This window comes from Triturus cristatus, chromosome 7 (assembly GCF_964204655.1).
Source record: "Triturus cristatus chromosome 7, aTriCri1.1, whole genome shotgun sequence".
Lineage (NCBI taxonomy): Eukaryota > Metazoa > Chordata > Amphibia > Caudata > Salamandridae > Triturus > Triturus cristatus.
Genome location: NC_140590.1, coordinates 1,757,972,248 through 1,757,996,899, shown reverse-complemented (window position 1 = coordinate 1,757,996,899; position 24,652 = coordinate 1,757,972,248). Strand labels below are relative to the sequence as shown.

The window sequence follows — 24,652 nt, the reverse complement described above, 5'->3', positions numbered from 1 at the left end:
TGAGGCCAACCCAAAAGGCATCCTCTCAAACTGGAAAGTCCCAACAGGCGATACAAAAGCAGTTAAATGTTTTGAACTATGATCTAATTCAACCTGGTGATCTGCTGAAGCTAGGTCTATCTTCGAGAAAAATTTTGCTCCCGCAAATCTGGAAAGAATATCATCTATGCGTGGAAGAGGGTGTGAATCAACCCAAATCTCTCTATTGAGACTGCGCAAGTCAATGCATACTCTGAGACTGCCATTTTTTTTTCTGGCGACCACCAATGGACTTAACCAAAGAGACGACTCTATAGGTTCAATAACACCTTTTTCGCACATTCTCTTAAGTTCAGCAGATAGGTCATCCCTGATGCTAAAGGGCAGATTCCGTAGTTTGTGTTTAACTGGTGAAACTTCATCTTTTACTTTAATAAAATGTTTTAAATCAGTAATGCGCCCTAAATTGTCACTGAAAACTTTAGGGAACCTTTTAGACCAGTAAATCAAACTCTCATCGTGGGTAGATCAGCGACAATGGAGACTTGTTCCAAAGTCCCAGGTCTGAGAGTCATACCAAACAATCCTTGATGGTACCATCCAAGAATGTTTAGTCCCTTTTTCACCACATACACCTTCCCTTGAATGCGTTTTTCTTTGAATACCAAAGAAGTTTCAAAATATCCTCTCAGATCAATACGTCTCCCTTCATAGGAAACTGGACTTCTGTCCAGGGGATTGAGAGGCCTGTTTCCCCAAGTCTCTTCAAAAAGTTCTTCTGTAATCATCGTCATCCTAGCCCCCGAATCAACTAACAGTTTCAAACACCTTCCATCCACCAAAATATCAACAATAGGGTCGACACAATCTTCTGACTCATCTTTTACCACCACTACAAAATCGGTTAAAGAACTAACAACTTCGTCAACGGAATCCTGCTTAGATCCCTCAGAGTATACAACATTTACATTTCCACGAGAACTACACATTTTTGCGAAATGCGCTTGTTTCCCACACTTTCGACATGCAGCATTTTTGGCCGGACATATTCGTGTATCAGGAAAATGAGAAGGAAAACCACATTTGTTACAAAAACTTCTCGAGTAAACTCCTTTCTTTCCTGTTTTATTAGGAACAAACCTACCGGGAATGAATCTATTACCCTTTTGATCATTATTAGTTTTATACTTGTCCGTCATTGTTTTCTCATTAGATTCTTTTTGGTCTTTATCTTCTTTATACTCTTTTACAACACCTACAAGGTTTTTTTCTGGTTTCAATTCTTTTGAGGACTTTTCTGACAATTCTATACTCTTCACAATGCCGATAGTTTCTTCTAGAGAAGGATTTTTCAACGTAAGTCATTTTTGTTGAACTTTCCTATTGCGGCAATGAACTACAATCTGATCATGAATGAGTTGAGAACAGAAATGCTCAAACACACACTCAGATGCTAAAATACGCAATGCCGCTACATAGGAAACACAACTTTCTCCACTCTCTTGTTCTCTAGTAAAGAACTTATGCCTAGAAACAACAAGACTACTCTCTACGTCAAACTGAATTTCCAGCATTCTCACAGCTTGATCATATTCATTCAAAATTTCCTCTCCCACTACCACCGGAATGGGATGCAAATGTTCTAATACAGCTTGACCCTCAAAACCTAAGTTATGTTCTAAAATAAACCTTTTCCTCTCAGCACTAAATCTTGAACCCCCTATTGCTCCTAGATATTTCTCAAAAGCCCTATGCCAAATTTTCCATTTTACTGGGGGATCGCCTGGAAGCTGTAAAAAAGGAGGAGGAGCCTGTACATTTTGCATGGTGATTTAAGTAAGAATAAAACCCTGCAAAGGAAAATTTGGTTAATAGAATAACACTAAATCACGAAACTCTAAACTGTGCTCCTGCAAATGAATAAGTCAAGACAGTAAATATGAATTCCCAACAGTACAGCAGTACATTAAGAAAGTTATTCAGTTTCGTCAAGTGCAGGATGTAAAGTGAAACATCAGATTCATGCAGTGGAGAAATGGTGTTTCTTATGATGTATTCATGTGTCCAATTCTTTGCCGAAACTCCCGATGTATTTTCCTCAACGTTGACAGAAAGAACTGCTCAGATCCAGACTTGCTCTTTACTAAAAGTAATATTCACATGAAAATCGACAAGTGCTTCATTTGGACAATACACTTGAGATTTCACTTGTTTTTTCCAAATGTAGAAGACGACTGGTAAATAATGCTTGAGTGGCACACTAATGAACTTTTCACTCCACTTTCCGTGTGCTTCAAATTGTGGTGATATCTCTGCGTGAGCGTTTATATGAACACTTCGAAATGTTGCACACGCGCTCACCCAAACAATGAGGCTTTAAATAATTATCAACCAACCAGTCAAACGATGTGTTTTAAATAAATGCTATATTACAGTTTGTGCGCACAAATCCAAAAGAACCCAGACGTCTAGTCGATCTGCCAACTGAATTTTCTTTCCGCCTTAACTTCCTGCTAAATGTGACCTCCGTGCAACGCTCTATTTGCGTAGCGTGCGCGTTCACTTCCTGCTATGCGTGACCTGTATCCAACGCTCCGCTTGCGTAATGAGCGTGTACACCTCTTCCCTGTGCGCACTCGCCTGCGAAACACTCCTTCACCTCTATTACGACAACATCTTCTTCGCTGAGACCAAACGAAGGTTCCACTGCGTCATCACTCGTCCGAAGGCAGCAGCGAGAGCAGATCCCTCACCGAGAATCCATCGACACCAAGAGTGCAGGCGAAAGCAATCAGGAAATGGTCATGTAAGTCTTGAATATATATTTCATATGATCACCACACCTCTGGTATTCTCGCTCAAACACGTTCCAAAATGCAGCAGCGTGCCACGAGTTTGTCAACAAAAACTATTGATTAATTTGAAGTGAAATGCGCTCACCAGATACGGACCACTTTCAATCAGATGGTATCCAGCTGCGTATAGGATGTTGATTTCAATTTGTTTTTCAAGATAAAATATCTTCTTGTAGATCACGAGCAAATTGTAAGAAGAACTAAGGTTGTAGCAGGATGAATTCACGCAGGATATATTCACTGCACACGTGGGTGGAGACAGGGACAGTTCTCGTCGCCAAATTTGTAGTAATTACACTACAAAAGGTAGATGTAAAGTACAGGATTTATTAACTGTATGTCTCCACAGCTTCCAGGAACCAACTGGCTTCCCAGAGATTCAAAGCACAACACTCCATTTCCATGACAATGACATCATAGTAATGATGGACGTGAGCATGCACATAGAATATTCATGGAAGTAAAAGAGAGACTACTACAGAAACCGTTAAGATTAATCACACAGATATACTTAAAAAACTCTCTGTCCTCACTGAGAGATGGTCTCCTCTTTTTCTAGCCTGGTGTTGTAGATTAGCCACTATTAAAATGATGCTTCTTCCTATTATTAATTTTTATTTCTCTATGCTTCCTGTTTCCCTTCCGCTTTTCTTTTTTAGTTCCATCAATCGTTACTTGACGAAATTTCTATGGAATAATCGCAAATCTAGGATTTCTCTCTCTCGTCTCCAGAAACCCAAAGACTTAGGTGGAGTTAACTTCCCGAACATCAACCGATATCATTCTGCTTTTACATTTGGCCTTTTTTATCTGACTCTCCTTGCCCTCAAGTAACGGCTTGGAGTACACTTGAACTTGCTCAGCTTCAACCCTTTACATTCCTTACAGCTACTCGTTTATCTCAGCCACCAAAACGCTTTTCCACTCCCATCTTTAACCATTCTAAAGCTCTCGAGCTTTCTCTATTTTGATCTCATCTTTCCTCTAAGGACTTTGTTTCCCAAACCCCAATATGGTACAATAGATTTATAAAGATCAATAATAGAACACTTTTTGGGAAGAGTGGATTGATATAGGTATCATTACTCTTGATCAATTAATGAAGGAAGATATGCTGAGAGAATTCTCAGATATTCGAGAATCTATCGGCGTCTCTAATTCCGCCAACTATCCCCTCTTGACAGCCTCCCTCACTCGTATCTTTTCCCAATTGTGCCCTCCAGATACACCTGACCAGGTTGTATCCTCTCCAATTGATTGTTCTATTTCTCTTAGAGCTGCTTCCATTTATAAATTGCTCTCCCGTCCTTTACCTGACAGATTGAAATCTCCAATAGAACTTTTATGGGAGAAAGATTTAACACAGGAATTTTCACTTCAGCTCTGGGAACCTGTTTGGTCCAAAATACATACCTCTTCCCGTTCTGCTGGTACTACACAAACTCTATTTTTCTTTTACAACCGACTTTTTTTTTACCCCTTCTGACTTACACAAATTTAAATTACTCGAATCTATAAAATGTTGGTCATGTTCATGTGAAGACTGTGACCTTCTCCATATGTTCTTTCACTGTCCGTCGATTAAATCCTTATGGTTTCGTATTTGGTCCAAATTAAATGACATTTTATCCACAAACTTCATTTTTGACATTACACATATATTTTTAGGAGGGTCCTCACCAATATTGGACGCTCACTGTAATGTAAGAAGATTCATAGACTTATTTATAGCCATCTCCCTTCAAATTATCACAACGAATTGGAAAGATACCTCCAAAATTTCATATCAGGCTTGGTGGAACTTGTTATGTCATCACCACCGGCTTGATCGTGCATTCGCCGTGCCTTTATTAATTAAAAAGGATTTATTATGGTCACCTCTTACTGCATACCTTTCTAAGCGTGTTCCTTGAATATTCTTGCCTTCATTTAAAGTACCCTTTTCTTTCCTTACTATCTGTTTATTATTTAACTCCTGCAGATGTTATAGATATTACTTCAGCATGTTTTCTTTTTGCTATTCCTTCTCTCTTCTCCCTCTAACTTTTATTTTCTTTTCCTTTCTCTCCTCTTTTCTTTTTTCTTCTTCTTTCTTCTATTAACATTTTTTAAAAAGCTCTTTTTCCTTAGTATAGTTTTACTTCCCGTTACGGGACTCCTTTTTGAAAATATGATACTATATTAATGCTTGTTTTTTTCATTGTAATTTATTCAATCTGTATTGCTGTCTTACTATGTTTATAAATTGCAATGAAACTCTTGAAACTTAAAAGCACATTATGAGTATGCATTGTGGTGTCCAGGAACTCTATGGGGTGATACTGCGATTACTTTGAAATCTGGCTTCTATATGCAATGTTGTCTGATCAATTGCACATGTTTACCAGAAAACTAAGGGCCTAATTTAGATTCCCGCTCCTAACGTGACAACAATCCCTTGTCAACTCCTGCGCTCAGTCTTGCTTCCATTCACCTACTCCACATGCAGTGAGGTAGGCATAATGTGCACGTTAGCTGCTAATCTCGGACTACTGGATGTATTGCTGAACAATTCTCAAGAAAGTCTATGAAAGCTCCAGCCGAACAACATTCAACTAAGGCTAAAAGTCTTTTTAAGCATGTTAGCAATGGTCAAGCATGAGAAACAGACTACGCCTCTCCTGCTCAGAAAATATTCTGGCCCATTGTTCACCTTTTAAATAATCGCTTTCCAGTGGCGTAGCCTCGATATCATTGGCCCTAAAGCGAGCAAGGAAATAGGCCCTTGCCATGAGTTGGTAATAAAAAATACAGACATATTTGGGGTACAGTCGGCCCCTCACAATATGAACTCAGCTGTCACTGCACTCTCTGCACTAGTGTTCCTGTATATGGGTCTCTAAGTTCTTTATTCTACCAGTACTTCCTTCGCAGCTCCCTTCCTTCCTCTCTGTCTCTCTACCCTCTTCTGTCTCTCCTTGGTACTTATCTCATCCCCTTCTAACGTCCTTATTTCTGGCATCTTTCTTTTCCACTTGCTGTGCCTTTTTTGCTTGTGCTTATCTTCTTTCTCTATCATCAATATCCCTTTCCCTTATTTTTCCATCCTCCTCTACTTTCTATCTTTACCCTCTTGTTTCAACCCGTTTCTCATTCTCCTCCCTATTTCCCTTACTCACCTACTCCTCCCACGCGCCCTCGACAAAGAGTAAACACAGACCCAGGCCCAAGGCAGGCTCTGTGTTTATGAACTTGGAGCGTGAGGCCGCTTAAATTTCTGTAAACAATGCTGGATAGGCTGAGTCCATTCCTACCTCTGGGACACGTTGCGACTGCAGCAGTGATAGCCACGCAGCCGCCCACGCCCCTTCAGCTTGCCTTAAACACATCATATATTACACCTCAGCATAAAATACGCCATCATCCAGCTAAACTTGAGGGGCGGCGGTACATGCAGGTGTTATCGTTTCGCTTATATGTTGCGCTATACCTCTTATTCATCTAGCGCCTGTCAGAAATACATAAAAGCAATTTTGAGTGAAGACTAGCTGTAATTACATGTGTGCAGGTCTCAACGGCTCTTTTTGTATCACGGGAATGAGAGCAATTCTCCATCTCATATCCAGCGAAGAAAATGAAAATAAAGCTTAACATAGAAGTAATTTTAACTGATTCACTGATCTGGATACTTTTTAAGGGAGTACAGTAAGTATTCCTGTCAGACTTTGATGTCTGCGTTTGCGGTTCGATTACATCCCTCGGGGTTGCTTTACAGCCATTAAGAATATGCACCTTTTATCTGCTCTTTTTAATTAATTGAGTTTCAAAAGTATTATGCTTCTTTTTTTTTTTTAAATCGATTGGTTGCTGCAGGACATCGCTGAGTGATTTACTGTATCAGTAATTAAAAGCACCGACGACTCACAATGGTCACTGCTGGAACTCCAGTTTTCCTGTGGCCGGATTTTAGTGTGTGGATATTTATATTCGGTCAGCTTGGGAGGTATGTGCAGACAGAAAAGAGGGGCCTCCAAGCACTTCAATGCCGACTGAGCAACGTATGCTCATTTTATTAATATATCCATTAGAAGGGGGTTTACTAACATTATAATCTGCATTGAGGATGTCTCGCGGTACATACTTAGAGATGGCATTAAAAGCCAACGCATTGATAATAGGTTGACCTTGTAGTTACGTTTTATCTCCTCCAGTCACTGCACTTAATATTCGTGGAGGGGGGGGGTCACACGGGTGTTACAGTGCGGGCGAGGGGGTTGATGGGGGGACGTAAAAAGAAAATTAAAAGTAACTTACCTGACCGGGTCTGCCTCTGCTCCTCGGCTGGGTCCCGCGCTGCCTCACAGGAACAGGCATGCTGCTCCCTCCTCTCCTGTAAAGCCAATCACAATGCTACAATGGCAGGGTTGTGATTGGTGGGAGTCCTGGACGGCGCCCAACCGGGCACCAGCAGGGACGCCATCTACATAGAGAAAATGTAGAGTGCGCATGACTGCAGTCTGGTACTCAGAGTGGTGCAAGCCACTCCTCCCCGACCCACCCACTCGCCCACCCCCAACCAGGCATACCCTCCCACCTGCCCCCAACCAGGCATACTCCTGCCTTCTGCTTTCTCGCAACATGAGAAGCAGAAAATAAAATGTTTTTTAAAAGACCTTTTTATTTTCTGCCTCTGGCACTGCGAGAAAGCAGTAGGACGGCGCTCCACGCCCTAATGGAGCGGCCGCCACTGCCTGTGGACAGGATGCAATGTATGTAAAAGGTAGGACATGCCCTGGTGTGTGTGGCATGTCCTGAAAGTGAATTACTGCCAATTTAGTTTTTCACTGTTGCAAGGCTACCTGTTCCCATAGGACAGAATGGGGAGTTTGGTTATAACATCTTATACACATAACTGACCCTAGGAACAAGGTAGAAAAAGAAAGTTTAGTATGCCTGAACTCAGAATGTTAAAGTGCATCTTTTAGTCAGGGTGACTTTTACATTCTGTGTTTAAAAATACCACTTTTAGAAAGTAGGTATTTTCTTGCCTAACCATCCAGTGTGCCTCTGCTAGGTTTGTGTATTGCATGTCTGGCTTTTGGATGACAGGGGTTGGAGAGGGGCAGTGGCTCCAGAAGTCTGATGAGTCAGGGCTGGGCTGAATAGACCTGGGCTGCATTTAGAGTAGGGGAGGAGATTTCCTTTTCTCCTGAATGGGCCTGGTCTGCCTTCAACAATGCTGTCTCCACCTCCTGCCAAGAAGCTGCACCAGTGTGGAGTTTTGTCGTTTGGTCTTGTTTTGGTTTAGATAAAGATTACTTATTTTTCTAAAGTGGTGTGGTGTCCATTTGTAGTGTTTTCACTGTATTACTGTATGTGTTCACAAATGCTTTACAAACTGCCTCTGAGATAAGCCTGTCTGCTTGTCCCAAGCTACCAAGGGGGTGAGCAGGGGTTATTTTATGAGTGTATCCCTCTTAGCTTGACTAGAAGCATGGGAAGAACAAGAAGGCTGGAAAGAAATTGCTCAGAATATATATTTTTACCTCTAAGAAACACAATATAGCCTTAAGACCAGCTGGGAGTATATGGGCAAGTGGTAATACAAGTCTGGCAAAGTGATGAGTGGCCCAACATATCTGACAGTAGCTGGAGTTCTCCAGATCTTCATTGTCTGAAAATGTAACCATAATGGTTAAAATTGTGCAGAATTGTGAGTGATTAATGGAATATTTCCTTATTGAATTTTACAGCTGACCCACAAGCTCCCCGGTTCCAGAGACCTGCCCTGTGGATAATTGTCTCACTCAGTGTCCTACTAGTCCTGGCTGTGGTTGGATCTGGCGTTTGGAGTAAGTGAATAATTTCACAGAAATATATCATCAAGTAGATTTTTGTTGCTGGATAAACAAACAATAGCAGAAATATCCACCAAGAAAATCGAGTAATTTAATTTCCTTAATCATGAAAAGGAGGTAAGTTTATAGTAAAATAAGGTTCACGACCAGGTAGTTTTCTCTCAGTGACCACCAATGCATTATCAGTCCACCTGAGAGACACAAAACACACACACACACATGCATGCGGGCACAAACATGCACACACATATATACATACATACACACATGCACACGCACACATGTGCACACACAAACACATACACACATCACCGTCACAGCATTCAATATTGATCTTCATTTCGTTTCACTTCATTTAACTGCTTTTGAACATAGTTTCCTGATAAGCATCGACGGTCCCATATTAGGGTCATGTTGAGTTTACCATTGTCTCCTGTTGTTAAGTTTGTATACAATTGGGTCTCACGCTATCAATAGTAATACATGACCTTCAGAAGTATAACCCTTATGCTGTATCAATAATGTGGCGTTCAATCTAATTGTTCTATCCTTATTTGTATAAACTGCATATGTTGCTCTCATTTACTTGTATAAATGGAATATGTTGGTCAGATCCATTAATTACTAGTCGGCCGTGCGCAATAAGCACATTATATAAAGCCACCAATATGATTCCTCATCTTTGATTTCAGACAGTTCCCTGTGGAACCATTAACAATATCATTTGTAAACAGATGACGTTCATAGTATATGTCAACTAAATGCCTTAATGATGTACTGGTTTAAATAACATGCGCTTGCACATTTCTTTGAAATACTTATTAAGACACAATCCCCTTTTTGTTACTAAAAAGATTGGGTCAGGCCGAAGCAACTGATAAGGATCACATTCTCCTGACAGCTCTATGACGTCAGCTAGCAGTGAAAAGCTTCTGCTTTCACCCTGGCCTCACAGGAATAAATCCTTGGAAGAAGAAAAGAACAGATGCACGTTGTGCTGAAGGTGAGAGCTATGAAAACTGACAGGCACGTAGATTTAGAGAGATTGTTTAATGTTAATAGCCTTTTCTAAATGGGTTTCTTTACCCTGCTGCACTCGACTTTATCTCTTGGCTGCTTTTAGGAAGGGAAGGCTGTAGAACAGGACTAGGACTCCAACCAGCTGGTGGATGCAGTGGCGTAACGAAACTTGAGGGGGCACCCCTCCAAAGTACATGGAGGGGGCCCCCCTCCCAGCGGCCCAGCACACCACCTACCTCTTTTCCCCACCACCCAAAAATCTGGTATATTTTGATTTGAAACCGCCAACATTTAATGAAATGCCTCTCGTTCAAAGTTTTAATAAAAAAGTGGGAAACACTATTAATATATAAACTACACCATTTGTAACATTATTGTCAAGGGCAGAATATTTAACTGAGACAACAATCAGAATAATGCACAGGAGTGGTCCTATTCGCTTAGGAACTGCCTATCACTGAATAACAAAGAACTATTTAGAGTCTGTATTAGAATTTACATTGATAGACAATAACTTTAAACTTTGAAAGACAAAGCCAAACCTGCAATTTCACAGACTTGACTGACAATATATATGAGGAGTACACAAGATATAACTCAGTATCCTGCCAGTCCCAAGAGAGAGAAACTAGTGAATTATCTGCATGCCACACACTTGCGACTGTCAAGGGTGTGCATGATAATAAGGTGAACCAAGGAAACACTTTTAATTTCTACCATCACGTCTTTACTAGTAAGCAGGACAAAAACAGGCAGGTAAACGAGGCTGATTATGAAAACTGCTTGGATGCTTCAGAACATAGTTGCAGATGTTAGTGTTTGAATTTATCATTTCTGTAGTGTAAGCAATGCTAATTGTAAGATTTAAGGAGCACGTTTTACAGACAAGAGAAAGCAAAAGCATAAATAACATAGCATGTAGCAGAAAAACAAACCATATCAGCAAGTACCTAATGACAGAATCGATACAACTATAGTTGGTAAAGCAAAGGAAAAAGTGCAAATACTTTCAAAGTAAAAAATAAAACAATCACCAGTCCAGTCATATACAAAAATCAAGCATATTTTGTAAAATCAAGGAATGGATGCAAGAAGGTGAGTACTCAAGGGAAAGATACAAAAGAGGAAATAGCAGAAGGGATGGGATTAGGAGGTAATCACTCAACAGTTGGATGAGGACAATAAGAGCCAATAATGCAGGAGGTAAAGGTATGGATGCAAGAAGGGATGATCTAAATGTATGGCTGCAAGGAGGCAGGAGCTAAAGGGACAGAGCCAAAAAGACAAGTGATGAGGGGCTGAAGCTGTCTTGAATGTATTGTATTGTTATATTTATAGAGGGCTTACTACCCCTATATGGAGCACTGAAGCTCTTGCCTACATGAGTAGCAAGCTACTCTATGTGTAGGGTGTGTGGTTGGAAGGGTGTTGTATTTGTTTTGCTACAGAAGCGCGTGCGCAGAATGCAGTGAAAAGAGATGAGCATAACTTTAAAACTATTTCCCAAAGACAGACAGTATTGGTGCACTGTGCACTGCAGGGGGCCCGGGAGCTACGGCCCCCTCCCCGCACCGCGGTGGCCTTTGTTATGCCCATGGGGACAGGATTGGTCAGGGCACCAAAAGAAAAGTGGCCCCAATATTGAATTAGATAGTAAAAAAGTGGCCCATATTTGAAAATTGTGGTAGTTTTTAACTTGTAAAGAACCGCTGTATCATATGTTTGGTAAGGTATGAAAGACTGCATTGATTTGAGCTATCTGAGGCAATGTTTGCTTTAATACAAGGGAAGTCAACTGTCAAACCGGCCCAGCAGACTTTAAAACCGACCCACGAACATCCAAAAACAGGTGCAAACACTGACCTGCCAGACCAGTCCATCAAACACTGCTTGATTGCCTTATACTCCAGTCCGACCCTGACAGCCTCAACAGGACTATCACATCATGACTCTAGCGCTGCAACTTTCTTTCTACAAAACCCCTCTCTTCTGCAGAATAGTGCATGCTCCACTGAAGCTAAGGTTCCATCTATTGACTTTTGAGATATGATCTAATTACAGATATGTGTAAGCTTCTGCATGGGCTTTCCAACATCCGTTCTACAAGAATATGCATCATATAGTCAAGACATCCCTCGAAAAAAATTAACATGGATATTTGGCTGTGCAGTGCTTCACAGTATCTCGTCTTCTTTCACTGTCTTTTGAATGGGTCTGTCGCACTGGTGGAGGATAGGAGAAAGCCAAGATAGATGAGCAGTGCTTAATTTGTAGGAGAATGAGCACTGGTGCCAAAGCTCTGCTCATGTATCTGTAATCTAATGCCAGACACTCCCTTGCGATTTTATCTCACTCTTGCAGGTTCCTCCTTTGTCCCTTTGTGACGTTTTTTGTCTTTTTCTTTTTCTTCCTCTTTCTTTATTCTTTATGTGTTTAACCCTCTCTTGGGCTAGGTAAATGTCTGATGAGGAAAAATAAGTGCTGGTCCCCAAAAATGAGTGCCGCTGTCCCCACCAGCAACCACCGCCTCTTGCACTATATGTAAGCAAGTTAAAGTCAATTTCATGGTGACTTTATAACTCCTATGGTGTCTCCTGATCCAACCAATGAGTGGCATTGGTTTGTGTAAAAGTAATACGAGTTATATAACTTTCTAACAGGCTACTGCCTGTGGCAGAAAGTTATGCTCATTCTTTTTTTTATTTAACAATCCCGTTTTTTTTGGTCAGTAATCCGCAATCTTATTCATTTTTTGGTGGCTACATTAAATGGTCCTCTTATACCGGTCTTGGCTTTAATTGGGAGCCTCAATGGCACATTGAAAAAGAGGTCTCTATTTTGACTGCCCAGGAGAAAGATTTCTTATACCAGAATAATTAGTAGCACAGAACTAACTACTAAGGAAAATAAATAACTATTAAACCTTTGCCTCGTTTCCTGAACAGAAAGAGGTCTATAGAGAATAAACAATGTGGCTTGTGAGGAAGTGGATTTTACATCATATTGATTTCAGATATGCTCTAATTGCTCCAGCTAAAGATTTTCTAAGAATGTGCTTATCATACGGAGTGTTATTATCATCATAGTCGACGCAGTGAGCCAAGGTATTCCTATGGATTCCCATGGATTTTCGTTTTATGGATAATTTTTCAGAGGTGAATAGATATACATTTTGCTGGGCTTTCACTAAAATATAAAAGTCATCACTTTTATCCTTACTCCACATAAACAAAGCTGCAACGCTCCCACCCTTGTTATGGCGCATAATGCAAGCTAATTACAATGCATGCCTACAGTTGTGATGAACCATGGAGCAGCCGAGTTAGATACTCCAGAGAACCACTTACGAGCAAGGTTTTTTTAAAATACAACATATTACTGCTTAGCAAAATAGTAACTAAGCCAAAGCAAACTACAAATTATGAGAAAAATTAGAAAGGGGCTTTTTTTTTTTTTTTTTTTTTATTTCTTTATTGAATAGAGACCACGGGTACAAACAAAAAGAAACCTGACCCAACATTCAATTAATTATACAATGCAGGATCGATTCGCAAAGTTTGAATTACAATAGTATTCAGCAGATTTCAAACTGTGAGACAGCATATACAACTAATACAAAAAATAGTTCTATTATATCGTTCATTACGAAAAAGAAGAGAACAGATAAATAGTAGGTACACTAGATAGCTTAAGATCATCTTACATGTCCATATATGCGCTGACAGCGCCCCATATTAACTGCCCCAATGCCTTTTTCCGCCTCCCCTTAACAGTATACAGATTATATTCCATATTGTACGTGAACAAAAAACACATATCAATTGGGGGGGCATCAGTTTGTAACCAAACTGAGGCAATGCATATCCTAAGCACTGCTGCTGCCATAAATATCAGATACCTAACTTCATTACTATGGTCTGTGCGCACTCCCCCTGCATCTATACCCAGCAGAATCTCACTAATTGACAATTGTATAGAAGACCGAGAATCTCAGATAAGAACCTGTTTATATGTCTGAGCAATTCTGATAATTTAACACAGGTGGCAAAAATATGTGCTACATCAGCATGTAAAGTATTACATCTGAAACACTTTCCATCTGGATCTCCTCCCCACTGTGCAATTTTATCAGGCGTGCGATAAAGATAAAACAGAGTCTTGTAATGTTGTGCCTTAAGATTGGCAGACATAAATAAACGGCAAGCCAATTCAATCGAGAGCTCCAACGGTATTTCAGGGCACCCCAGTCTTTCTTCCCATCTCGTACGATGAGTTTCCAAGTCGTTGGACAATGTCTCGATGATTATATTATATAATACTCCTATACGAGAACACTTTTTATTTGCCTCAATAAGAGGATTAGACACATTCACAATATTCAGTTTAGCAAAATACTCACGCATCTGCAAATACTTAAAAAAGTGCGAAGTGGGTAGCAGATATTGTTTCTTCAGTTGAGAGAAAGATTTTAATCCGTCTGGTGTATATACATCTCCCACTGTTATTAAACCTCTTAAATGCCAGTTAACTACTATGTGATCCCAACATATATTGGGATGCAATACCGGTGCAATTAGAGGGGTATAAATAGACAAGTTTCTAATATTATATTGCTTCCTTATTACCTTCCAAACCTTATACGCAGCGGCTATCACCTTGAACCTAGTGCGCTTATAGTAGTTCCAATCTGTATCAATAAAAAGGCGGTTCCTAGCTTCGGTCCCTAGAAGCAGAGAATATATAGAAGGTTGTAGTGCTGGCTCCATGGGTCCCTGACCGGTTAATAAAACATTTATTCACTGCAACATACATACATAGTAGTACAAAAGAAAATCGGGGACTGCCCAACCACCCACTGCCCTAGGCAGCATCATATACTTCTTAGCCCGCCGCTCTTTCCCCTGGGACCACATGAACCTCATACATATTGCTTGCAATTGTGAGATACGTGTACAAGTAATCTCTAATGGTAGACAACGATAAAGATACAGCACCTTAGGTAATACCATCGTTTTCAAGATGTTGCATCTGCCGACCAGTGTCAAATGTAAACATTCTAGCTGATCCAGCTGTTTACGGACCCCATGCATCAACTTCTGCCAATTAACCTCTACCGTAGTCGAAGCTCCAGCACAAATCTGCACTCCCAGATAAGTAACCTCATCTAAGACTCGTGGATCAACATAAGACTTAATATTCATACAAAGTATTTGAGTCTTAGCAGTATTTAATTTGTATCCCGATACCGATCCATATATCCTTGCAAGATTTTCGATTTCGGGCATAACCAAAGACGGTCTTGGTGAGAGCACAGCGACATCATCAGCGTATGCCAATACACGGTACTGCTGTGATTGTATCCTGACTGAAGGTACCCTACTGCTCCGCTCAATCATTTTTAAAAAGGGATCTATATACAAAGCGAACAGCAGTGGAGAGCATGGACATCCCTACCTAGTCCCTCGTTGTATTGGTACCACTGCGGATTGAAGACCCATTGCATTAATCCGTGCACTAGGTTGTTGATAGAGCACCTGTATTGATTTGATAAAATTTGGCCCAAATCCCTGTAATTTCAGCAGATCCCATAAGAAGGCCCACGATACTTGATCGAAGGCCTTCTCTGCATCCAGTAATATAAGGCTCAGTGGGTTCCCCGACACATTTGCATGATCAATTAAAGCAATCACCCGGTTAACATGATCGGTTGTGCCGCGCTTTGGGATAAACCCGTGCTAATAGATAGAAACCAGAGGGGTTATCACTTCTGATAATCTGGTAGCTAAGATCTTAGAATATACTTTCCCATCTGTGTTTAATAATGAGATAGGTCGATATGAACCTGGTAAATCCGCCGGTTTTTCCTTTTTTCTAAACACTACTATACTCGCTTCGCCCCATGTTATAGGATATTCCCCTTGCTGAGCCATTCGGAATGTAGCTAGCATATCCCGTTTTAGAGCTTGAATTTTTTTTTAATATATTTCAAGCGGGAGCTTATCAGGACCCGAAGCCTTTCCTGCTGGCAATGCTTTAAGAGCCGCTTCCAATTCAAACATCTCTATAGGGGCCTCCAATATATCTGCCAGTCCTTGATCTAATTTTGGCCCAACATTTTGCCCGAGAAAGGACAGAGCTCTAATACTATCATATTCTTCTGCTGCGTATAGACAGGCGTAAAAACTTCTAAAGACTTCTAACATTCCACTCTCGGTTTCTTCATATTGCCCAGCCTCATTTTTCATCCTTTTGATTCGTTGAGCAGTTTCCCTGTTCCTCATTCTCTGGGCTTGGCACCTCCCACTTGCCTCCCCATATTCGTACAACACCTGTCTCTTAGTCTCAAAAGTCTTTGCTGCTTCCTTACTCCAAAAGTTATTGACCTTGGCCTTAGATCGCGTCACCTCGGCTGATGTATTATAGGTATCCCTATTATGAGCAATGTCTTGAGTCAGCAGCTCCTCAACCTTACCTAGATCCTGATAAAGCTCCTGTAACTTTTTTCGCAGCTGTTTTTGAGCATACAATCCATAGCTGAACACCTCACTCTAAAAGCTGCTTTGAACGTATCCCAGACTATCCCAACTCCTGCGCTTCCCCTATTTGAATTAAAAAACTCACGAATCCACTCACTCATATATTCTTGAAATTTAACATCCAGCAGTAACTTGCGATCGAAAGAGAATTCACGGGGTTTGCAGGGTGAATATAGAGCCCGAATGGACAACACTACTGGCCCGTGATCAGACGTGACTCGGGGATAAACCTGTATTTGTGCATCATGAAGCAATTTATGTGTAACTAAGAAGTAATCTAGGCGAAATAATTTTTGGTGAGGGATCGAGAAAAAAGTATATCCGGGATCAGTCTTCCTGAGATAGGCCCAAGCATCAGTAAGCCCATGTACTTTCACCAAGGAGCTTAACGCCCTGTATACCTTTGGTTTCCTACCTACATACCTATATTGATCACTGCCTAATGTTCCAGAATGGAGATTAATGTTCAAATCACCACAAAGAATTACGGGAGCAGCCCAGGTTGCCAATTCAACATTCAGGTATTCCAAGACTGCTGCCTCATCGAAATTAGATCCATAGATGGAGCAGATAGTACATTTAAAAGTTCCTACATTACATTCCGTAATTGCCCACCTTCCAGCACTATCCTCTAAGACTCGTCCGCCATCGATCAGATTTCTCTTTGCTAGTATGGCAACCCCCCGCGTTGTAATAGACTGCTTGGTACACACCAGCACACTATACCCAAGATCGCTTAAGTACTTTCGCTTAGACCATGCTAGATGTGTCTCTTGAAGTGCAATAATATCTCAGTTAAGCCACTGCAATTCCTGAGCGGCGCGTTGCCTTTTATTTAAAGCATTCAAGCCTCTCACATTTAGAGTACCTATTCTTAACATTCTAGCTGCCATCTGCTCTGGCTCTAAAAAAAATAGAAACACTCTGCCCCCTGTCCTGCATTATTTTCATATAATCAATAAAAATTATACCCGTGATCCCTGTTTTTCCCTTTTTAGCCATCCCCCCTGACCCACCCTCTGGCCCCGTACCGAGGTCACCCTCCCTTCCCCCCTCCCCCTCCCCACTTCGGCCACCCCTTGTGAGCTAAAGGACATAGTCCTTAGTGATGCGAGTGAGTGAGATCCACCTCGACAGAGGATCTGCCAGGCTGTTACCCTCTCCTTACATTTATCTGTAGTCTGTTTTTATTAAAGCAACATATTTCTAAACATATTATCTGACCTTCAATATGAACATCCCACAGAGCGATACCTTATCCATTGCTCCTTAAATACTATTAATTACATAGTCAACCTCGAGTATCACTCTTTTAGACAGTCCAGTTTTTCTGCCTCGGAGAAAAGAGAAAAAAAATAAATATATCCAATACAAAAAGGCAGGAAAAGAAGCAGACCACAGATATTCAAGCAGCATTGGGAAGCCACAGATGTCCTATTGGTGCGGACTGGTGCTACCACTCCTCCCTCCATTATTTAATTCACCTCTGATAAACAATACACCCAATACACCCCAAAGGGAAGTAATATTATAACTAACTAACTTTTTTTGCCTTTCCTCACATCCACACAGTTTACTTCCCACCATGTTTTTTCTCTCTTTTTTTTCTCCCTTCCTCCCACTCTCTTTCCTTCCGCCTTCAGGGAGGACCACCTTTAGTGTCGATAGACTTCAAATATGCTTGCGATTGAGATTCCGAGGTAAAATATTTAGCCCGACTCTTATAAATCACCTTGAGTTTAGCAGGATTCAGGAGGAACACCTGCGCGCCCTTAGCTTGAAATGGCTGAAATAATTGTCGAAATCGCCATCTTAAGGTCACAGTTGCTGAACAGTAATCCGGCCTAACAAAAAAGTCACATCCGGAACCCTTGCGTTGTTTATCAGGACGAGCCAGATCGTATAATGCTTCCCTCAGAACAAAATTATTTACGCAAATTAGTATCGCTCGTGGAAAAGCTTTCGGGCCAGCCGGGGCATTTGATTCCCCGTGAATCTTGCGCAATACAAATGGATATCTATGCGCCCTGGTGATCTCCTTCTCCCACTGCCATTCGGCTAGCTCTGGGAATGCTTCTGTGAAAGTCTCGATTATGAACTTTCGGACATCTTTCCCTTCTTTCGTCTCTGGAATTCCAAGGAAACGCAGATTATTGCGCCGTGCGCGATTTTCCAGATCCGTCATCTTCCACTCGATATCCTCTCGAGTGGCCTGTAAAGTCTCTATCACGGTTTGCTGCCTAGTAAGTATATCTTCAGTACTCGATATTCGTTCCTCTGTGTCTGTCACCCGCTTGGTAAGTTCGTTAACAGACTTAACCATCCGCCGCATAGTATTCTGTAGTTTCCGAACTGCATCCTGAATTCGATTGCTTTCAGCCTTAGTCTCAGCCCGGTGGGCCATAATGCTCTTATATATTAAATCCAAAGTTATTCCATTAACGCCTTGATCAGGATCCTGCAGTTGGGGCGCCTCTCCCCCTGTATCCCAGCTGGGTTGTGAAAGAGGAGTCTTTTCCTGTAAGGCCCCTTCAGTTTCAGGATTTCGCCGGACCGTGTCTTGTTGATCCTCCAGTCCCCTCGTCAGTGTGGGTGAATGTGTCATGTCACCGTATTCCTGCATCAGGTCTTCATCGTCTGTGAGTGCCACCTCATCACCCCACTCACTTTGGAGGCTGTTACCATCATCCTCCGATACCGCGGATAAATCTGGCATTGAATAAAATTTGCCATCGGGCAATGCAGAATCTGTGTCTACCTGGTCCACTGTGGCTGTAAATTGCCCATTCATGCTACCTTCTCCTTCTCCTTTCCTAATACTGCGCTCAGGAGGGGCCGAGCCGTTGGAATCAACCCCATCACCACATGTCGCTCCTACAATGGATCTTGAGCTTATAGCAGCACCTTTTTTTTTCATAAAAATTGCATGTAGCATAGGTGCTTTTGCGGCATCCAAATTCCCAGGCATTGTAGAAGTAATATGCATGTTGTTACTAACAGTCTGCACACCATTATTGCTATTGCTGCTGGTCAGGCCGGCCCCAGCTCCAGTTGATGCTGTTACCTACATATCAGTTAATTTGGAGGAGAGAGCCGCGCTCCCAGATGCACTTGCATTGCTACAAGTGCTGTTGCTGATAGTAACATTATTGCTGGCGCTGGCGCTGGTTGTATTATTTATATTGGCGCTGCCTGCATTGTTAGCACTGGTGTTATTCACATTCACAGCAGCAGTTTTTCGTGTGCCTCTGCCTTTCGGCGCCATACCTGCTTTCTTGGCGTTTTTGAGGGTTATTCGCTTTACTGAAAAAAAAAATCCTTCTCACGTTTTTCTGGAGGCACCGGGCACTTCCAAGTTTGCTGAAGGAAATCTCGCCGCAACTTGTAACACTGTGGCAAAAGAAAAGATCTCCACAATCCGGTGAAACAGAGCCGCAGTTGCAACAGTTGCAATGTAATCCTTCCTCAGATCATTCACGCTCGTTTTCCGCGTCTCAACGGCAGAGCAGAGCAGACGTCTCCTCTGCTTAGCTCTTGCTGCGGCTCCAGCTATCTGCAATCCGGTACTAGACTGAAGCTTTGCTCGTCTCGACCTTCACCTCCACCTCCAGGGGCCGACTCCGCTGTCTGCCGGCTGCCGCTTCAGCGGCGTCCTTTATCCGGATTCACCGGAGCCTCGATCACGGCGGGAAATATAACACAGCGAGAGCCCTCAGAATGGGCTAGAAAGCGAGCAACACTATTCCCCCATCAGCGGCCAGCCACACCTCCCTCGAACACGGTAGTCCTGGCGTTTCTCCTCCGCCGAGGTGTGGAGCTGCTCACTCGAACGGTCGTGCGGCCGCCATCTTGCTTACTAGAAAGGGGCTTTTCTATTGTACGGTGAGGAAAGGAAACCATTCCTTATTTAGCTTTACAGGAAGTCACACATTTTAAATGGTGTGCAATTAGAAAGTCTAATATGGAAATTAGATGCAATATTTATTTATGGTATGTATCGCTTTTAGCAGTAGTTTTGCGTAGACCTAATTGGCACCACAGCAATCTACAATAGCATAGCAGTCCCTTACAAAAATTCATGATTATTATGTACAGCCACTTATCTGTGAACAAGTTCTGCTACCAGTTTCTTTAATTAAGCATACAAAGGGCTCCCTCATCTTTGCATTTTAAATAGCTAGGAGATTGATACTCATTTTTTCCTAAGACCAAACACTGAGGCTGTGTCAAGAATGCGGTACAAAAGGGGGTGGTGATGGACGCAGCATCAGAACCAATCAAACACTCACACCCAGTCAACAGATCTGGGTTTGATCCATCACCGTTCTTTAGCCCACTGTGCCACCCCAGTTCAGACATGGCCATATGCAAATCAGTCTGACCCTGTGCCTCATGGGAACAGTCCAGCCCGAACTGCCAAGCCATGCCTTCCCTGTCAAGAATGCATCCATCAGTGGGCATTTTCGCAATTCACTTGTATTTGTGACAGCCATTTAATATTCAATACTTCTTGAAATATATGAGTAAATCAACTCTCCCTGTGTTTTACTGGTGTGTTCTCAATTGAAATCGTTTTTTCATTTATTTTATTGTGTAAAAGGAAGTGTGAAATACCTTTTCTCTTGTATTGAATACATTTATCACAGCAATTGTATCGCCCAACAGAACCAATTGTTTGAAATAAAGGAAGAGACATGATTTTTGCATTTGCAGTAAAGGCAAGAATTTATTTTACAGAAAAAAGTGCAAGTAAAAATCGTTCAACTATAACCCATAAAGGATGTAAAAGTGGAGAGGTCTGTAAGAAGCCATTTAGATGCCTGTCTAAAAAAAAAGGCTTGATGATAAAGTCAATAACAAGGAAATGTAACTCCTCCAATAGATTTTGGTTTCCTAAGATGTGACAGGTATATTCTAGCTTTCTTATTATGCCATAAAAATTTAGAAAGAAGGGAGTCATATCTTTAAAGTACATGAACAGAATATGAATGGGTATCATTGAGAGAATATACAACAAAATAAGAGTAATCATAATTTTAATGTAATCAAGATGTCCCCACCATGAGAGAATAAGAGAGTTCCAGAAGGAGAGGAGTTTAGAGACACGATCAAGCCCTTCCTTCATATTGATTTTAACGGAATCCAATATGAAATTGCCTAAGTATTTAATTTTATAACTATTCCTTTGGAATCCAGTTGAATCAAAATGTTGATTAAGACAAAACTGGGTGCTGGGAAGAATTTCTGTCTTAACAGAATACGTTTTATAACCAGAAACCAGAGAAAAATCTGAGAACTCTTGTAATAAAGAGTGAATAGAGGTTTCAGGGTTTGCTATAAAAAGTAAAATATAACTTACATATGCGGACAACTTCACATGTTGATCGACATAAAGAAATCTGGAGATAGAGGTATTCTGGCGGAGACGAGACAAAAAGGGTTAAATAGATAAAATATACAAAAGAGGGGAAAGGGGACACCCTTGATGCACACCACGCTGTAATGGAAAGAATTGAGAGATAAGACCATTAATTAAGACAGAAGCTCTAGGGGCCGCATAACGCAAAGAGATAAGGTAAATAAATCTAGGATCAAAGCCATGCCAATGAAGGACTTTAAACAAAAATTACCAGCCCATTCTATCAAATGCCTTCTTTGCATTGATAGAAACTGCAGCTAAAGAATAAGAAAGAGTGGAAGCCTTGTTCAAAACCTGTAATAGTAGCCAAGAATTATCAGATGTTAATCTGCCTTTAACAAAGCCACATTGCTCTGGACCGATTAGAACAGGCAAGAGAGATTCAAGAAGCAAAGCAAACAATTTGGGAAAGAAGTTTTAATCAACATTTACAAGGGAAACAGGGCAGTAATTCTTACATTGCTTAGGAACACAACCTTCTGCATGGATCAAGCATATTGTGGCTTATAAAAAAGTGCCATCCACCTTGGTGGTAATACAAAAGTGTTGCAAAAGTTGTTTAAATAAAATTCTACTGTAAACCTATCTGGGAATAAATTGCTCTGCAAAGGGGATGAAAGAGGAAGAGGAAACCGGATCCTGCAAGAGAGAATTATTAAACTGCCACCTAGGAGACCAGGACTGTGGTTGGAACAAAGCAAAATAAGCAACAACTGGGGCATGATCAGAAATTACAATAGGTTCAATTGAAGAGAAGATGAGATTTTGAGATAAAGAGCCAAAGAGCCCTTTACTGCACTAGTCACTTTCTGCCGGTGTTGCCGCCTGACCGGGCCTGCATAGCGTTTGGAGCCACCAACGTCATTGTTTTCACTCCAGGAGGTGCATTAAAGCTGCTCGGGGCTCCCGCAGTGCAGGAGCCCTTCACTGCACTAGTCACTTTCTGCCGGTGTTGCTGCCTGACCAGGGACTCCATTTCCCAGCCTGCACAGCAGCTGGAGACACCAACTTTTTCGCTTTCAAGCCAGGAGGCGCATTAAAGCTGCTCGGGGCTCCCGCGGCGCAGGAGCCCTTCACTGCACTAGTCCCTTTCTGCCGGTGTTGCCGCCCGACCGCGGACTCCATTTCACCAGCCTGCAGAGCAGCTGGAGCCACCAACGTTGTCGCTTTCGTGTCAGGAGGCGAATGAAAGCTGCTGGGGGCACCCGCGGCGTGGGTGCCCTTCACTGCATTAGTCACCTTCTGCCAGTGTTGTTGCCTGACCGGGGACTCCATTTCCCAGCCTGCATAGCGGCTGGAGCTGCCAACGTCGTCGCTTTTGTGCCAGGAGGCGCATTAAAGCTGCTCGGGCTCCTGCAGCGCGGGCGGTGCCCGGACGAAGTCCAGGCCAAGGGCGGGCTCATATGTGCATGTCAGAGCCCGGACAAGGCTGGGCTGGGCCTACTGTCTAACAACAGGACTGAGGCTCCCAAAGATCTTTCACCTGAGGTACTGGTCTTTGTTATAAATTGTTACATACAAGGGTACGGTACAAAGTATGGTCAAGCACAAAAACACCAGCATGCATCTGGGGGGTGGACTAGCAGGGATATTAGACGCTTTCTTAACAGGGGCTGAGTTGGTCCTGACCCATCAAATAGAAATAACAGAGAGGTGACTCTCCCTGGGCACCCTAGCTATTCAGAAGCGCTCCTCTCTAAGACGCATAAGTACGGTTAGATCCCCCGTGCCCTCTTCATCTGCGCACTCAAATGTAGTAATCCTTGGAACCCATGTGGTGTCAGTGGCACCTGATTTTGGCATCACTGAAGAATCCATTACATCCGAAACAGACTCAAGTGGCTGTGTCATTACAACTACATTAGACATGCCCCCCTCATCCCTGCATACAAATGTAGAACCTCCTGTAATCTCTGTGGCATCAGTGGCATGTTATCCTGCTATCACCGAGGTTTCCACTAGATCCAAACTAGCCTCAAGGGGTAGTGCTGCTACAGCTCCACCTGTCACCATCAGTGAGCCCCCTGCGAAACGAAGAAGTGGTGGCGCTCCCCGAAAGCAAAAGCCTAAACAAAAGCCACAACCCATCAAGCAAAAAGGACCTGGAGATATGGAAACAGGGACAAACTTGCATCCTTTGGCCAATGATGGCACTCTCACTACATTTGTCCTGGGGAGCAACGGAGAACTGTGGAAAAGACTCAAGACATTGGTTTCTTTCCTCCTGAACCCCCTATTAAACAAACTATCGCTAATTGAGGAGAAATTGCTGCACATTGAAGGGTTGGGTAGATCGTCATATAACCTAGGTGCATTTTCTTGTAAATGCTCATGTCCTGAAGTAGCTGCAGCCCTCCGAGCATCTTCAGGGAGGGGGCCTTTGCCAAGGGTTCGTAATAATAAGGAACATCACACACATATGGATACCACTGTAGCAACCCCCCGTTACAACCCACAATCAATACCTACCAGTCTAACGGTGAACCCCACGAGCACGGCTGGAAACCTCAGTTATGTCCTGCCACCTCTACTGATGGGCCAGTTACCAGTGCAGGGTCGTGATTGCAGGGGGTTGAAGGGAGGGAGCTCCACGTAAAGCAGCGAGGACTAGATTCGCGGAGACCTCCCAACACTTATCAGTCCCTGCACCTTCCAGTGGCTTCATCCCCACTTGTACTGATTCTAGAAAATGTCCCACCCCTGAGGGGGGACCAGTCCGAAACTACCGTCCAACTTATGAACAAATCCCTGCACTGGTTGACTCATCAAACAATCAGTAGGGAGATGAGGGGGGTACCACTGGCAAATCAAGTTATGATGTCCAGAAGGGTAGAGTGGCTAGGATCGGCTCAGAAAGCACTGGAGGGTGATTTTGTGGTTTTAAATTTCAACAATTGTTATATGCCGAGATTTCTTTTTGACCATCTATGTTGGTACCCATGCAAAGGGACTCAAATTAGAGCATTACCCTACGTATTTTTTTTATAGGCACCCTCACATGACATT

The 24,652-nt window shown here is 42.2% G+C and overlaps 1 protein-coding gene across 4 annotated transcripts in view; it reads left to right on the top strand.

Annotated features, from left to right (window-relative positions):
• Positions 1-24,652, top strand: part of LOC146813012 (killer cell lectin-like receptor subfamily B member 1B allele C) — a 640,827-nt gene that overhangs the window by 220,651 nt on the left and 395,524 nt on the right. For all 4 annotated transcript variants that reach the window (XM_085620032.1, XM_085620031.1, XM_085620033.1 and 1 more), the window contains one exon: positions 8,567-8,665. In XM_085620032.1, coding sequence (XP_085476158.1) covers positions 8,567-8,665 — 99 coding nt within the window. The remainder of the gene's footprint in view (positions 1-8,566; positions 8,666-24,652) is intronic.